At 38.5% G+C, this 18506-nt stretch overlaps 1 protein-coding gene across 1 annotated transcript; it reads left to right on the top strand.

Annotated features, from left to right (window-relative positions):
- Window positions 1-861: 861 nt before the first annotated feature.
- On the top strand, window positions 862-17963 carry LOC110058275 (protein-associating with the carboxyl-terminal domain of ezrin-like). The gene is made up of 16 exons (XM_020764894.2): window positions 862-1460; window positions 3942-4127; window positions 5216-5332; window positions 5744-5800; window positions 6064-6163; window positions 6366-6427; window positions 6942-6985; window positions 7078-7155; window positions 7789-7928; window positions 8357-8420; window positions 8740-8875; window positions 14296-14436; window positions 14526-14553; window positions 15247-15620; window positions 16114-16572; window positions 17019-17963. The coding sequence occupies exons 1-16, from the start codon at window positions 1275-1277 to the stop codon at window positions 17058-17060; spliced, it is 2214 nt and encodes a 737-aa protein (XP_020620553.2). The 5' UTR covers window positions 862-1274; the 3' UTR covers window positions 17061-17963.
- The last annotated feature ends 543 nt before the right edge of the window (window positions 17964-18506 follow it).

Below are 18506 nucleotides of genomic sequence, written 5' to 3'. Positions count from 1 at the left end.
CCGAGGTGGAGTTGGCTATTGTTGGATATTATATCCACCATTAGCCACAGTGACTGAGGGAAAAAATGGTTTTAGTATATATATTAAAATAAAAGCGATAAAATGCCCGAACAATTGACTCGGAAGACAGTGCAGGCAGTCTTTCGCAAGTAAATTTCCGGGCACAAATTTTGCTTCTTCTCACATATAAACGCTCGATAAACTAAAGTTGCCGCAGGGGGAGGGTTGTCTCGGGTACCCAACACCATATAACTGGGCCAGACTCAGTAACCGTAGTGAAACTCTGCAGTGGCCGGTTAGCCTGAAAATTACTCCGGTTAGCCTAAATAACGCCCCGGTTAGCCTAAATAACGCCCCGGTTAGCCTGTTTACGGTTAGCTTGGTAACACGATCCAGTCTAAAAGTCTGCAGGCTGCATTTTACCCTCAGTCTGGCATTTTACCCCTGGTCCGCAATGTCCGTTTTACACTGACCGCTGTACTGTGAAAGTGCGAGAGGAAACTTTCTGGGTTTTTTTGTACATTTTTTTTTCCTATCACGAAGAAGAGATAGTGAACAACTGTATGACATCGCAAGCGTTTTTGCTTCATATTGCTACATGTACCATTTGTTTCAAGTGACAATTTTTCCGATGCCCAGATTTCTGCTAGGAAACCAGGCCATCTCTAACAACCATGGATAAAAATGTTAATTTTATTGCAAACATCGATCGAATCAATTGAACCCCTGACCATCTTGTTAACCTTCCGTCGGCGTTTGTGAAATTTTGAACATTCTTATTTCCCATCAAACCTTCAAAATATTTGCACTTTTTACCTGGATACGGAAAAGGGCTTCATACATGACAGAGAGATATCCGCTGACAACGCACAACGATCGTCTCCAAAGATGACTGTTGTTTTTCCACGATGAACACGTTGGGAAATCGCCTTAATTTTTGGCTTCCGCGATTATAGAGTACAGTCATGTATTCCATTAAAGAGTGTTGTACGTAGCTTGCTGGTTTGTGGACAAAATGTATGGCGGAATATGACAAGTTTTGGTGCAGACTGAGTGAAATTTGTTAACTACTCTTTGGATCGGACGAGGCCTAACTTGTCTGAACTTGTGTACTTTGTGACTCTCCCAAGCAAGTAAATGAATGAATGAGTATGTTGTTTGACGGATTTATTCTATAGAATCTACTATCAGCTTTGGATATAGCCAACTTTTGGCTTGGATTTGTTCAGTTTACAAGGTTGAGCCACCATCGATATACACTTTGATACACAAACATGGGATCAGAATGTAGTGTGGAGGAAGATTATGAGTTGGACGAGCCTGTTAATTGTAACAGCAAAGAATGGAGTTTATTCGCAGCAAGGAGAAAACAAGATGACTTCAAAGCCACAGTATTTGTTCACGAAAAGAGTAGGAAAGTAAAGAACAAGAATGACGAAAGGATTGCTAAAGCAGCGCAGGTAATTAACTAGTGAGACAATCTCAGTGCAGACTGCGATTGATAGCTCTGGCACGGTAGTCCCATAAGTACTCACCCCTGCTCGGTTCACTTCCGGTTTCTATCTAAATAAGCCGCTGATGAGAATCTTCACATTTCCCTTCTTTATTTAAACCCTGTGTAGTTTGAAAACAGCAGATGATATTTGTTGAACCGACCTGTGGGTAATTCTAAAATATACGTTTAACTTTTGCATTAAAAAGGGACAAGTAGCGCTACGTAGTACCTGACATTACATGACATAAAAAACCATGTGGAAACATAGTATATAACACTTATGATACTAGAACGCATGCCTCTTACATGTTGGGTTCTACCATAAGGGAAACTACTCAACATTTGTGTGTTATCCCGTATGTAATGTATCCTCCACCTAATGTATAGAAGACACGAACGCTAACTAATCTGGGCATGCATTTAGAGCAAATTGGTTTTGTTCTTAAGAGAATAGTACCACAAGGAGAGCAAGGGGTTACTTGAAACAAACATATAGCTTTGCGATATTTACTCCTAACTGACGTAGATATGACACGTTTTACGTAGGGTACATGTGTACCTTTCCCAGCTCACCCCCACCATTTCCTTGTCTCTAGACTAATTAATTAACTGAAATTAATTAATTAAACAAACATTAAAGTTTACACCTTAGCGCATTGGTGCTTAGTGATTAGCGCCCTAGTGCCCTAGTGGCAGGCAGTCCACAAAACCATCCCAATAGTGCATTCTGCTCTAAAAATGAGTAATTTAAGCTTAAATTAAAAACTACCTACAAGTACTGTGTAATTATACTGACTGATGAGGCTATTTTCTCACTCTCCTGAAGGGGGCAAAAGGCTGGTTTTCACTAGCAATGGAGTCATAATCAGAGTCATAATCAAAGGCACAAGAGTGATACGATCTAGGGAAAATCAAACCAACAGAGTCAGAAGCAGAACACCAATTCCGCTGATGTCTCTGTTGCTTGTGATCTAGTGCTTATGACCTTGTATTTAAAAATTAGATTATTAGCTTCAGATTTCTATTGCATGATAGTCGATAAGGGCACAGCCCAAGTCAACTATCACATATAGAAATTCAGGGTGAATAATGTAATTGTTTTAGTATAAATCTACTAAGTTGTTCAAAACTTTACCTAAATCCTCTTCATGGACACCTCGAAAATGCAGAGAAGTGGCCATCATTTTGTGAACAAGAGCACAATTCTACGCTGCTCACTATCTACATGAGAATAGATAGTGAGTAGCATAACCAATCAGAGAATACCATTTGTGATAGAATGCTAGTAAATTTATACTAAAACAGAATAGATAGTGAGTAGCACAATGGCATTCATGATAGAACACTAGTACATTTATATTAAGAGTTGATAGAGGCACTGTGAGAGAGAAGTGTCTTGGCCAAGAGCATGACACAATGACTTAGACCAGGGCTTGAACCCAGAGCGCTTGTCTGGGTGGTCAGGGTGTCGACTATTAACATATCCTATTGTCAAAATTCTTTGTAGACATTGATTAAGAAAAAGACCCATATAAACAAAATTATGCAAGCACCTAAAAATATGTTCAACAATGGAGTGATAAATTGCAGCCAACTTAAACGCATTGTTACAAAATGGGGAACATATTTTTGAATAGGGTAGAAAAATTAGAGTGTTATGTTATCCTGAGCAGAGTCAGATTTGAGTGATCAGTGGCACCTCCCTACCCAAAGAGCTGTTGAGTGCCACTCCCTCCCCCCCTCCCCCATCCCCACCATGGGTGTCAATGGAGCCTTAACAGTTCAACCCCTATTAAGCGGCCACCTTCGGGGAAATATGTGGTGGCCACTTAATAGGGGTTGGCCACTTAATAGGGGTGATGTACCTTGAATATTTGTCATTATCAGGTTAATTTCTTGGTGAACGTGGAGTCATGTAAAGACAACCATGATAAACGTGTGTTTGAATGTTTTTATCGGTCATCAAATTCTATTTCAGACTTTAATATAATTACTTTTCACTGCCTTTTCCAAAACAAAGCTAAATTACATGTATTAAATTTTGGGTGCCTGTTTAATGAGGGTAAGAACAATAGAAAACCCTCATAGAGATGACCAAAAGGTGGCCATGGCCACTTAATAGAGGTGACCAGTTAATAGGGGTTTTATTTGGAGTAGTTTACTGTCAATAATTTCAGGACTTTGATATCTGGCCACTTAATAGGTGGCTGCTTAATAGAGGCTTGACTGTATTTGGTACTCCCTGAAGATTTAAAGGTGGCAATTATAATTAGTTGACACATGCAATGATTCCTACAAAAAATTAAAATATTCTCTCTTACCATTTCATGTAAAGAGTGCAGAATGCAGTCATTTATGCTGCCTATTATCTTAACCTCATGAGCCAGAAATATGTACAATCATGTAACAGGAAAATTTTTACAGTAATTTAATGCTTTGGTTTCAGTATCTGAAGATTCTTAAGCACCCAGCTATTCTAAAGCACCTTTGGTCTTATGACAACTCAGAAGAGCTTTGTATGGTGACTGAACCAGTCAGACCTTTGGAATCTGTCATACAGACATTAGACACGGTGGAGATTATTGCTGGACTGTACAATATTGTCGAAGCTCTGGTCTTTTTACACGAGAGGGTATGTTTTTAATGATTTCAATATGCTTCAGGACTTCACTTGGAAAAAATTACAATTTAAAGTGCATATGACATGAAAAATATTTTCTGCTTATTTGAAAGGCCTTTCAAAATACAGAAGATTGGCGTTTTTCTTTTTGAAATATCTTTTTTCGTTTTAGAGATCTTGACGTTTTTCTATTATGCAAATTAGATCAGTGATGAGGTGATATTGTTTGCAACTAAAAATGGTAAAATACTGAATAAACAATATCTCTAGGAATATTGAAGCAGTGTTCTTGAAACTTGGCGCCACAAATGTACATCACAAAAGAAACAAAATGGCACCCTTAGTGCTTTTGCCATAGCAACTCTTTCGGCTTCAGTCTCTTTCTGTCAAAAAACCAAATATCCCCATTTGCAACCTCTAAAGTGAGACAAAGGGTCCTACTTGGAACAGACATAGTTCCCATATTGTCTTAACTCCCATCATTAGATTGGGTGGGGTAGATGGTTCTTGGTTTAAGACAAAAACTGGGAATTTCAGTTTTTATTAAGACAGCACCAGCGGCAAAACTGTTGTCATGGCAACAGCACTAAGGGTATCATTTTGTTTCTTTTGTGATGTGCATTTGTGGTGCCAAGTTTCAAGAACACTGCTTCAATATTTCTAGAGATATTGTTTATTCAGTATTTTACCGTTTTTAGTTGCAAACAATATGACGTCATCACTGATCTAATTTGCATAATGGGAAAAAGTCAATATCTCTAAAACGAAAAAAAGATATTTCAAAACAAAAAATGCCATTCTTCTGTATTTTGAAAGGCCTTTCAAAATAAACAGAGATTATTTTTCATGTCATATGCACTTTAAGAAGACATTTATTTACCTTTTTAGAAACTATAATGACATAGCAAACATCTTACTGAAATGAACTGTAAACCATGATTATACGGTAGACTTACAAGTGTGTAGCATTATAGTTGTAAGCCTGTAATTCATGCAAAGGGCTACATACATGTAGCCATCTTCTCTAATGTTGGTAATGTTGAGCATTGGTTTTTTGTTTTTCAAACACATTCTAATCATTCAGTTTTATTAATTTTTAGGGTGGCCTGTCACACAACAATGTTTGTCTGTCATCTGTTTATGTAAGCGATAATGACTGGGGCTGGCGGCTTGGTGGAATGCAACATGTGTGCAAAGTTTCTGAACTGACCAATGAGGTACATTTGTGTAACATTGCATCAAATATTTCTTTCAATAAGTTGTGTCTAACATCTAAAATACAGATATAATTGGATCGTAGCCTGAAGTCCTGTACCTTCAAACTTAATTTACTTAACAGTAATGTACTCAAGTGTCCATACTATATTGTACCTTTATGATCCAGTGAACTGTTGGTAATTCAGTCTGATCTTATACACAACATAGAAGCAAAACAGTGCTTATGAGAATTTTACTGATTGAGAATACTTTTTAACTGCCTGATTGATTGCTTTGCTCCTCAGCCCAGTCACTCATTTGTTCATTCGTAAATTTTATTAAATAGTGTTGAATAAAATTGTTAGTGGCAATACACTGTTTCCAAATTGTCTCTGTACTGCCTAATTATTTTCTTGTTTTATTGATTGAAGTTTCTGTCTGGGACACGAGCTCAAAGAGACTCCAAGTCTATTTCTCCTGAGGAAAAGGTAATACATGTACACCTAAGTTACTATTAATAATTATTTACATTCCTGTTAGAATATCTCGACCCCCTGGCATGATACTGAACAATGTCAACCTCAGCTTCAAAGTTGTCCTCAGATATTAATTGATCATGAGACCTTATTAAACTGAATAATCTCATTCTTTGTTTGTGACACCCACTACAAATACTTACTGCTAGAGCTAATACTTGGTTGAATTATTAAGTACAGCTAGGTTATCTTTTATTGTGTTTCTAAAAACATAGGAAGGGCGCATAAATATCAATCTGAAGACAGGCCATTCTCTGGATGCATATGCCTTTGGCATGTTCGTGAGTGATATCTTGGACACTCGAGCAGATTTAGGTAAACTATGTAATATGTTATTGAAACTGGTATCACTTGGAAACATTAAGTTTAAAGCATCATCGTCTTAAGACAATATGCCTCAGCCATTTTTTTAATGTAATGCTGTGAAAATGAGTACACTAGTACATGTATGCACTTTGTTCATTTGCTGTCATGGCTTTTTCTTTGCTTACTGTATCAATTGTCTTTTCTGTTCTAGGAGATATCGGTGAAAAGTTTGGAGAAAAGATGCAGAGTCTATTCCTTCATGAGAATCCTCAGGTGAATTAAAAATACAGTTCTGATTGTCCAAGTGGTAGTACTCCAAAATGGGATTGTTTCAAAAAAATTAATTAGTGTCTCAGATTTTGAAAAATGAGGCCAAAATTCATCTTCCAACTCGATAGAAACTACATGTAACAATTAACATTCCAAAAGAAGATTGTACATGGTAAAAAAATAAAAAAAATAAATGAATTTCAGTCTGCCCTTCAGGCATGCAGCTCTCAAATTTTGCTTGCCCTGGGCAAGTCTAAGTTAGAGGACTTGCCTGGGCCCTCACCCGTCAGGCAAGTGATAATGAAAAGTTACTTGCCTGTGAGAGAGATCTACTTGTCCCACATGACCAGTCAGCACTTTTTTTTTAGCCCTGTTAAAGTCATGTGGAAGTGCCTCGTAAACTCTTTTATGTCTGTTACATAGTAAAAACTTTAGAGTGCGTCAATAATTTGTATTTTATTCTCAGAATTGTATCTGAGTTTACTTTTTCACTTTTTAATTTTCATCACTATCACAGATGAGGCCACAATTTTCCAGTCTTCTCAATGATGATTTCTTCAGGTTTGTCCAATTTATTTCTTATTCCCATACAACCCTTAGAGTTCTTTTTAAACCAATTAAAAGTTATATACATCTTAATTTCATATCAACAGGAGCAGTTTCTTGGAGATAATGACTTTCCTGAACCAGATTACAATTAAAAGTGATGTAGAGAAAGGCAAATTCTTCAGGTATGTAAATTACTTAAGCCTGAACATTGCAGGAAAAGTTTAAAGGACACTCTGTGAAGTGCTGTGAGAGCAGAACCACAACACAACGTTAATAAATAAATAGCCTGGGGAATACATGTCTGAAGAAATGTCTTCCTAGTGCCACCACACTGTATAATATATATATCTGTGCCCACTGTGTTCAGCTCTCCAGAAAATACAATCCCACCCCTCTGGAAATTCCCATTAAGCATCACACATTTCTTTAAATTTGTTGGTGCCACCACCCTCACCCCCACCCCAACCCACAGGAAATTTCAATCCCTTCTGTGGAGCAGAGAGAGGATTGCTATTTACAGCACATTGCAACTTGTAGATGATACTGTTTGACTTTCTTCAATTTCTTTGAAAATGTATTTAACTGTTTTGTGCTAGCGAAGAAGAGGAAGAGGTTAGTTAAAGTAACGAATCTACCAGCCAAATCTGAACTTTTGTTGATCCTTACTAGCCTATGACCAATTACATGCAAGTTTGCAAACTCTGTCTTCAACAGCCATTATGAAAGAATACATTGTAGTTTTATTTTGCTGCAGGTACCAATAGGGTTTTGATAAAAACAGTTTGTCAATTTTTTTTTTTTTTTTTACATTTCAGTTCTCTAGCCTACAAGCTGACAACAATTCCTCCCAAGGTTGTTGCTAGACGCATGCTTCCACGATTGATGTCAAGATTTGTTCTGGCAGAACCTAGTGCAGAAAATAATTTTCTTCCTCATCTTCTCACTTCTATTAAAGGTACACTGCTGTGCAGTAATTATTCTTAACACTAGGACTGTAGAGAAAGCAAATCTATTAACAATTCAAGGCTACACAGACTCAACAAGAATTTGCTATGCAGAAATCTTTGAGCAAGATTTCTAACTGCTGTAAGAAACCATCTTGAGAAATCACCAGGTTTTTTGCTAGATAATTTGTTGCTCGTTAATTTCATTCCAATTCTATTATAGATTCTATAAGCACAAACAAGTTACACAACATCCAGAGGGAGTCGTGATGATCAAATCATGCAAACATGTAGTCAGGAGCCTATTTTTAAAAAAATCATAAGAAGAAACAAAAATGTATTTCTATCTTTATATATGCGACTGTCACATTTCCTGGAATATTGAAAACAAAATCACCGTCAATTTAGATGTTAGGAATCTTTTTTTTTTTTGCTGCAGATGGTAGTGACACTGATTACCAGATAAGTGGTCTCACTCCAGTTATACCAGATGAGCTGTTCAGGTAATTATCAAAGTTTCCTTTTATGGATACATGTATTTCTTTGGAGAACCACTGTGTTCTTATTGTAAGGGAGTTTTGTGACAATAGCCAATCTACAACACGAATTTTGTTCGTGGAAATAAAACCCACCTACTGCTTGTAATTGTCATACGTGACATAGAAACCGCATGACAATTGCAGGCGTTCTAGCATAAGGCACTCAGAAGACTCTACAAATGCGATTAAAACAGTTCTAAGCTAGAGTTACACGTTCCGTGGTCTAGTGTCACTTTCCTTTATTTATTGGAAATATAAGTGATACGTTTTTGTCTCTTTTCAGAGAACACTGCATTCCAATTTTGATGACGCTGTGGTCAATAAGAGATGGGCATGTCAGAATGATTCTTCTCAAGTATTTCAGTCTCTATGGAACTTCTTTCAAGGAAGAAGTTCTAGAAAATTTTATCCTGCCTCAGGTATGGTAATCAACGGATGTGACCTTCACAATTCCATATGCTTACATGGATCCTTTGTTAAGCGTGTGATCAGTGGCTTAGATGTTGATATATATTTTTTATATAGAACAAAATGTTTTAAGCATAAGATCAGAGGCTTATATTTTGTTATATAAAAACATGAAAAGATATATAACAGAACCATAGGCCTAAAATCTATTTACATAACTGACAAAATCTAAGCCACTGATCAGCCGCTTATCCTGCAAAATGTATTAATTAATTCGCGGATATAACAATAATTTAGCAAATGAACAGAACCAAGATGTTGAAGCTGGTCTTTAATCTGGTGTGGGCTCCTTTTTCGGATTCTCAGTGGACAAAAATTGTATTGGCTCTATTTCATATACAGTCAAACCTCTATAAAGCGGCCTTCTGTTAAGCGGTCACCCTCTATTAAGCGGTCAGCATTCAAATTCCCGAAATTCGCTTCACATATTTACTGTATATTTGGCCTCCATTAAGCGGTCACCTCTATTATGCGGACGCGGTCACCGCTTGGACTTCCAATGGGCTAATTTTCACATCAGGTGGTCAACCGAAGCACAGTCACGAAGAACCCACGTTGGCGCTGAATTAAGTCAGTGACTTGCTTCACCAAATTAAGTTATGCAATCCCAAGTCACAAACGACCATGACTGTTTTTTTCACTTCATGAGAAAGGAGATGCAGTTACCTGCATTAAGGCAAAGACGCTTGACGCTTACGAAAAACATAAACCACTGATAAAATCTGTTGACTAGTGCGTGGACTTCTTAGATATATTTCGCATTTCAGTTGTTACCAACACTAAATCTGGATTGCGCGCTTCCTTTTGTTATGGTGTTATGGTATGTGTTTTCTGCCCCATAATACGGTAAATTTTGGTTACCTCTTTTAAGCGGTCAACCTGTATTAAGCGGTCACCTGGCTATTTCCTGAGGGTGACCGCTCAATAGAGGTTTGACTGAATTAAGCCTACTGTAAGGTTAAAGTTGGCGAGTCATTGTGTTTTGGTGCAGCATTATCACGTTTAGATTGTTGTTTTCCTCTTTATATCACCTTTTTCTAAATAATCGTGGGCTTTTGACCTAGCTTTTTATTACAGATATGTCTATTTTACTCAGTACTATTTTGCTAAATTGTTTACTTATTTTACCCTATTTTATTTTTTTGTCACATTTTGATGCAATTTTAAACCTATTTTTTTATCAAATGTGCCACTCAAAACTCTCGTTTATAGCTTTTCTAAACCTGCTTTTCTCTTATATTTCTGGACAGGGAGAAAATAGGGTGTCTATTTTAAAACTATTTTATCCCTCTTTTAAATCTGTTTTGAAGCTATTTTCAGTCTATTGTCCAAGGTTTTTTTCCTATTTAGCCCAATTTTATTCCAGTTTAATGTCTATTATTTTTAGGCTATTCAGTTTCAACCTATTTTAGTACATATTGCTTCAGTTAAAATAGTCCAGGAAAACAGTTAAAAAAATACTAAAAAGACAGGGAAAAAATAGCATAAAAATACTGAGGTATAAAACAGATAGAGAATAGGCATTATTTTCGTAAGGGAAACGTTCTAAAAAGAGTACATCTTTGCAGCAGGAGATTTGGATCTCCTGCTATGAAGTTTTAACTTAAAAGAACCAAAGCCGAAAAGATGTAAGCGCGACCGAATTACTTTCTAACTCTTTACCTGTCAGTGAGCATAGCCGAGTTTTGTTTAAATTTAACATACAGCAGTTTTCTGTGGCGGTGGGAATCTAATTTTTTACTTCATGGAGGAGCTAGTAGAATCCGCTACCCTTGTGACGATAAGACCAAACATGAGCTTGTTGAATTATTACAACAGCAGCGCTGGAGGTTGTTTTAACTTCTCAGGAGACGGAACAGAAGTGAACGCACAAATGCTTCGTGAGATGAAAACCTTCAGTCCTTGTTTGTTAGTCTTCTACTGTGTAGTCAACATGTCTCTGGGTTTCTTGTCGTGTGTTGGAAACGCACTCGTTATTTTGACTGTGGTTTCTTTCTCCGAGCTTCACACCGCCACAAATATTGGACTGGCTTGCCTATCGACTAGTACTTTCTTCAACGGGTCGATTTTACATTCTTTTTTGTGTGCTGTCGGTTTTAACGTCCTCGTTAATGGTTGTCCACTTTTTCAAGGGAAAGTGTATGTAATATTCTACCTTTCCCATGTGTTTTTGTATAACTATATCTTTAACTTGTGTTTGGTGACTGCCGAGCGGTATATCGGCGTGGTCTTGTGTCTTCGTTATCACTGTCTTCTTCCAAAACAGCGCGTTTTGAAGCTTTTCGCTTCGTCCTGGATTGCGAGTTTCTTGTTGAGTACTCTGCATTCTATCGACAACTCCTTCTGTCAGTCCTTTGCCAAAGCCACGTGGATATTCACCGTTTTCTTCGCGTTGATTTTCTCATTTTACTGCAATGTCAGGATGTTTCGCATTGCAAGAAGGCACAAAAGACAGATAAATAATCGAGCTGAGGTAGCTCAGCAAATGTCAGTTGTTAACCAAGATAGATTTCGCGGGGCACGGACAGTGTTTTATGTCCTTGTCACTCTGTTGGCGTGCTACGTTCCAGCCTTGGCGGTGAGAATCGTACAGTCTGGCATGGACGAAGATGAACTTGGAACTTTGACTTTAGTTAGACCCTGGACTTCCACCTTTTATGTGATGTATACTAGCATAAGTCCGTTTGTTTATTTTTTCCGGAGTAGAAGACTTCGTAGTTAATCTAGAAAGCTTTTAAGGAAAGTACCACTCTTGATGCGAGGGTATTGTTTGAAGTTTACTGTAACAAATGTGAAGAACATTAACTGTACTTCCCCTGTCACATCTGCAGCGTTGAGCAATCATGCAACGAGTACAATTTAAGACGAAATCCTATAGTAAATCGAGCAATTTCAGTTTTTAGTGGACGAAAACCATTTACCAGAATAATTTTAAGTACATTACAGTCCCTTTTGTGTTTTCCAGAAGCTAAAGGTATAAACTGTGGCCAGAAATAACACCAAAAACAATTTCCTTTGGGAACTCGAGAAAATAAATTTCAAAGTTCAGAGAAACTGCGCAAACACAGGTAAAATTTCATTATCTGTTTTATTTCACCAGTACTTTAAAGTGTTTCATATGAACTTCAAAATTGAACTTCGACATTTGGTGGTGTTAGAAATGATTTCTTTTGAGAAGATATTTAAAACATGCAGTCGCACCGAAGTTTCCAATACAATGTAAATAATCTTGGTACAAAAGTACGGTACAAAGTTTTTGCCCGCTTGTTACCCGAACTTCGGGGGTTAAGCTGTCGTTTAATTTGTGACGATTAAGCTTTTGTAAAGTCTGTGATGTCTGACAAAAAGGCGCGTGATTTTATGGATGGTTGCTGGAAAACTTGGACTTTATCCACGAACGTTTAAGGTAGATAAGTTAACGGTTGTCACAGAGAGCTTGTAAATGTTTTGAACGAAGGCTGAGTTTGATGAGTTCGTATCTTTGCAACCAAAGGCAGTGACTACTTGGCCAACTTGCCTCACTGAAACGTCCATAGTTTTCGTTTTGTTTAAGTGTAAAAGTCCTTGAGAAGTTTCAATCGTTTCTGGAGGTACCCGAAGATTTGCAGAATTTGTTTCTCTTTGATTGCCGGGAAACAAATATTGTGACCGCTTAAGGTCCCATCCACACCACGCCGGAGGAATTTGAAAACGGAGGTTTTACTCTGAAAACTCATCAAATGTTTTCCGTCCACACTAGGCCGGAGGAATTTGAAAACGGAGGTTTCACTCTGAAAACGCATCAAATGTTTTCCGTCCACACTAGGCCGGAGGAATTTGAAAACGGAGGTTTTACTCTGAAAACTCATCAAATGTTTTCCGTCCACACTAGGCCGGAGGAATTTGAAAACGGAGGTTTCACTCTGAAAACGCATCAAATGTTTTCCGTCCACACTAGGCCGGAGGAATTTGAAAACGGAGGTTTTACTCTGAAAACTCATCAAATGTTTTCCGTCCACACTAGGCCGGAGGAATTTGAAAACGGAGGTTTCACTTTGAAAACGCATCAAATGTTTTCCGTCCACACTAGGCCGGAGGAATTTGAAAACGGAGGTTTCACTCTGAAAACGCATCAAATGTTTTCCGTCCACACTAGGCCGGAGGAATTTGAAAACGGAGGTTTCACTCTGAAAACGCATCAAATGTTTTCCGTCCACACTAGGCCGGAGGAATTTGAAAACGGAGGTTTCACTTTGAAAACGCATCAAATGTTTTCCGTCCACACTAGGCCGGAGGAATTTGAAAACGGAGGTTTCACTCTGAAAACGCATCAAATGTTTTCCGTCCACACTAGGCCGGAGGAATTTGAAAACGGAGGTTTCACTCTGAAAACGCGTCAAACGCAACAATTAATCACCGGCCGGTCATTTTGGATTTGTGTTTGAGGAAAAATCGGTCAGGGAAATCACATGGTTATCGTGACACCATCGGTTTCGAAAAGCTCCGAGTCCGTTTTCAAAATTTTTTCCGTCCACCCTAAAACGAAAAGCCGGCGTTTTCATATTCCTCTGGTCTATAGAGCGTTTTCAAAAAGCTCCGTTTTCAAAACGTTTCCGTACACACGAACATGAAAAGCCGGCGTTTTCAAATTCCTCCGGTATGAAAAAAGCGTTTTCGAAAAGCTCCGTTTTCCTGACGGATTTGTGTGGACGGTACGCCAAACCGTGGAAAGAAAGCTGCGTTTTCACATTTCTCCGGCGTAGGGACGGAGCCTAAATCTTCATTATACTTTATTTTTTTCAAAAGAGTGTGGACAGTAAAAGAAGCGAGCGTAAGCCTGAGTGGATGAGAAAAATAGATATGCGAATAAGCGAAGAAGTACAGAATAATTAGTAAGGCAAAGGGCACGAATTCCAACTGGGAATTAACCTAAGTAATGAATGAAATAAAGCCACAGGAAGCAAATTAGGAAACGGCGGAATTTACTTTAACGTATTCAGTTTAATTCAACAGCGAGTGATCCTGGAGGGAGGAAAAGCAAAAGCAGGATAATTTTCCTTTTTGTGTTATTTTGAAAATTTCCCAAAATAGTGCAATAAAATCGCTAAATAATCTCATAAATAATGTCTAGTTATTTGCATGTATAGAGGTGAGCTCAAACAGGCAGCGTTGGGTGAAAGTCGATCGTCACTGGATTTTACTATGCTACTGCAGTCGGTGATCACGAAGAATTTCCCCGTCCTCAAGTGGACCAAAACCGCGCCAAAACCGTTTTTCTCGCTTTTTTCGCTTTTCGCTTCGCATTCTACGGGACGAAGAGGGTCTGTTTAATTTTTACGCGTTTGCCAAACCTATGCACCTTTATTTAATTGTGTTTGTACGTTTTATTCAGATGTTGATTGGTCTACGAGAAACAGATGACAGCATAGTGGCCGCTACATTCTCTGCTCTGGCGGTCATGGTGCCCATATTAGGAGCGGATATTGTGGTTGGTGGAGAAAGAAGGAAGCACTTCATCGAAGGAAGACCAAAGGTACAGGTTTAATTTCCAGTTTAGACCCCTAATATTTGTTTTAGTCGTCAATAAAACTTCATTTTATGTTTTTTGTCTTGTCTTTTCAGTTCAGCACTTCTGATAGCTTGCCACCAAGTAAGTGAAAAGTTTATTGTGATTTAGCCCATGAAACGCAAACTCAGCTGTCTGTCCGCTTTCGCGCGTTCGCTCCGGAAACTTTTTACGTAGTGAAGTAACTGTAGTCTCTAATGCAAAACTGAATAGCTATTCGGGATGGAGTCGGTCCGTTTGTTCTCAGTACTCACGAAATACATTTGTGGACTATTAATTCGGCTTAAAGCGAAGACGCTCAAGATCATCGCTGCTATCCGTTAGTTTCTCAGTCAGTCGGCCGCAGTGTTGTACACAACGGTGGTCAGCTTCCAGCTGTTTCCCGCCATTAATCGTCACAGCTTCCATAGCTGTTTTCCCGCCATATTGTGGCGATCAGGCGTCACAAGTTCTAGCCGTTTCCCACGCTCCTTGTTGTTCTTCTTCCATCAGGCTTCGCAGCTTCCAGTTGTTTTACCGCCTTGTTGAGCTACGTCTATTAGGCGTCACTCGCAGCTTCCAATTGTTTTCCCGCCATTTTGTGGTGCGTCCATCGGGCGTCGCAGCTTCCAGTTGTTTTCCCGCCTTTTTGATCTACGTCCATAAGGCGTGACAATTCCTCGTTGCATTCGTATCTTCCTGGTTTGCTGCCTTAATTTGCCCAGTTCATCACAGCTTTTTCCCGCTTGCCATATTTTCCTTATCATTCCTTATTTTTCTTTTGTCTTATTTTTTCAGTCTCCACAGTTCCCGTAACAGAAAAGAAAATCAGCAACATCGGCCCTACAAACCTGAGCGGAGTTATCGACATCGAAAACAAGTTAAGTCCACTGACAAGTAAAGACACAAGAAGAGCAACTCGCAGTTCTGAGGACAAGTTACGAAAACAGGACAGGGAAAAGCGGAGACAAGAAATGGAAAGGAAAAAGGAGGAGAGGAAAAAAGAGCTGGAGCGGCGCAGACTGGAAAGAGAGAGAGAAAAGGCAAAAAAGCAGTCATCTCCAAAAAGACTTTTAGATCTAGTTATCCCGAATGCGGAGTCTGATCATAAGGAATTTGAACCATGGGAAGAGCTGGATGAGGCCCAGAGCTCCCCTCGGTCAGACGCGACGGTGAGTGGAATGGAAGACATGTTACATTTATTATTTTTTTATTATTATTGTTTTTTTTTTATTTTCAGTTCTATGATAGAACTCTATAACGTTGTAAACGAATTTATTTCGTGAATATTTCAAGTGATGTACTATAGTAAAACTGATTAAGATAACTGACATGCGCTGAAAGCTTGCTTACGTACAGCTGTAACTAATTCAGGTCATAATAGATTAAGTGGCATGCTGGGAATATTAATCCGTTTTTTTTCCGAACAGGCGTTAGGTATTTTGTAGCTTATATCTAGAAGATGTGTAACGACCTGTAACGCACTACACCTCCTACACCTGTAATCTTTGCCCTCATTTACAGTACGCTTCAAACGTTTGAGGTTTCAGCCGAAAAGCTTTCATAGGGAAATCCCTTACGTGGCATAATTAAACAAAACACTGCCTAGTATTAGCAACAAGTGTTAGAAGTTTTCTTGAGTTTCCCTTATCTTTTCGTGTTCAGAGCCGCCGATCAAGTCAAGCTACCGCTGACCATAATGTTCAGTACTGGAGTGACGATCACAGTGTTACCAGTGACCATGACAAGTTGGACATGACCAATGTTGATTTCACGCCACCCTCTTCACAAGCGGAGAAATTCAACAGAACTTCATTCCATACTCGTGATAAAGACAGTTATTCCTCTAAATCCACGCAGGGCAATGCGTTAAAACTTGGTTCCAATAAATCTTCAGGAAGAACGGATAAATCGAAACCTTCGAAGTCACGACATCAAAGCGACGAACCGCCTGGAAGTGAATTTGAAATACCGCGAGTTGCTGTCCGCTCAAGTGAGCCTGATTACTTTGCTGACATGGAACCCGCTGTGAGTTTTAAAGCGAACGATTCCAAGGGTTCTGTCTTACAGTCCCACACTGGAGGACTGAGTTCTAAGCTGGCGATGGTCGAAGATAGCTCACAGGTATGATAGGCAGGTTCTTTTTAGGCCTTTTGTGACCAGAACGCAGCCTCGTTCCCATGGCCATGGGAACGAGGATGGTTAGAACGAGGCTAACCAAAAGATGTCGGGGTCTTACCGTTTTCCGACAGCGGACGATGTTGTTGTTTGTTTGTGTGTTTGTTCGTCTGTGTGTTTGTTTGTTTGCTTTGTTATGTTTGCAATGAGGTCGTGCGGTTTTTCATTTGGGTGACGAAAGAAATTTTTAATTCTTTTAAGTTGTGCGTTTGCCAAGCTATTAAAGGAGTCCAGTTTTCAGTTTTCTTTGCTTTTGTGTTTTGTGCTTTTATCTTGTTTGACTAACCCGCGTTTTATCGCAATCTGTGGTCGTGTGTTCTCCCTCGCCTGGCGCCATTATCATTATTTCCCTGGAGCTCTCATTAGTTCATTCTGTTGTTTTTGTTTTTCAGATGGAAAGTGGCTGGGCCGATGACTGGGATGGTTTTGAATGACTAGTGACTGTTTTTGTGATATTTTTATTGGTAATCTCACTTCTTTTTTCTCCGAACGTTTAATGAACCCATTCTTGTAATCGACCCAAGAAAAATAGGTTAAAACGCTCTTATCCCACATAGTTTTCTTTGTTTATCATGGACATAAATCACTAGCAAAGAGTCTCATTAAAATTCTCAGTCGCAAAAAATCGCCAGCGAACACGTAAAATTGCATATCTTATTTTTAATAATTTTCTGTTGCGAATAAGCCAAGGGGAACTCAGATGAAATAGCCACGGGGAGGTGGAAGACCTCTTTTGGTACCTGTGGATCTTTTTGGTGTTAAAATTTTTGTGTAAGTTTTTTTTTTTCTTTTGGGTTCACAAAAAGCGTAACCCAGGTTTCTGCACAAAATTATATTTCTGTTCACTTTCAAAGAATGACTGCAGTCTGCCTAAATTTGTGACAGATGCACGACGACTGAGGAAATGTGGATGCCATAACTGACTGGAACGTTTATTTTTCTTTTTTATGGCGAGAGAAAAACGAACTTAATTTTTTTTTTTTTTGGAGGGGGGGACAATTTGGTCTCATTCGCACCTCCCCGTCTCTAAGATATCTGAGTACCCACCCCCGGGCAAATCTGCAGTGAGGTAAAGAATTTTTAAATGAGATGGAAATTGCAAGTTTCTGTTGTAGTTAAAATATTCTTATTTCGCCGTTTGAGGTGTTTGTTGAATTCTCGTTGCGGAATAGTTGTTATGAAAACTTTTGAACATGGTTGTTTAAAAATAGTACATTTAAGTTAAATTTTATGGAATAATATTTACGATAGAGACTATTTTACAAAGTTATCCGGTAAAGAAGATAATATTTTAGAAGGCGAAATATCAGCCAATGAAATAAATGAAATATTGTTGATGAGTGGGTCAGTAATTTCCTTCTTTCCGTATTAGTTTTATCAATACATTGGAAGTTCTTCCTTTGAAAGTGGAATGTTTACTTTGATATGTTTAACTTTCGTTGTAATCTTTACGATCTCGTTTCATCAATTCCTCCCTAATTAAGTAAAGTAAATATGAAAATATAATTTCTTATTTTTTTGTTACACGCCATTTCCACATTTTTTGTTTCTTTTTAGAAAGTTAGTAAGAGTAATAACACCTGACTCGTATGCTTTCGAAAACATCGGCTACAAACCGAACAAAGAAAATGAAAATGTGGCAAAGGAGAAGGATTTTAATATTCCCTGAACGTTCTGTACATCTTCCGCCAAAGCTCGCCAAGAACTCTGTTTTGTACATCTTCGTGAGCGTTAAATGAGGAGCCGCAACTCTTTCGGTAATTCAAATTCTGGAGAAGGTGATTGAAGAATTAAATTGAATTGAATTGCTAAACATAAAAAGGGAAAGCAAAAGCGACTTATTATTGTACTTTGGGAGTTCATTTGTGAGAACAGGGCAC

This window comes from Orbicella faveolata, unplaced genomic scaffold (genome assembly GCF_042242905.1).
Source record: "Orbicella faveolata isolate gen_17 unplaced genomic scaffold, um_ofav_v1 contig_36, whole genome shotgun sequence".
NCBI classification, from domain to species: domain Eukaryota; kingdom Metazoa; phylum Cnidaria; class Anthozoa; order Scleractinia; family Merulinidae; genus Orbicella; species Orbicella faveolata.
This window is presented reverse-complemented; position numbering and strand designations above follow the sequence as displayed.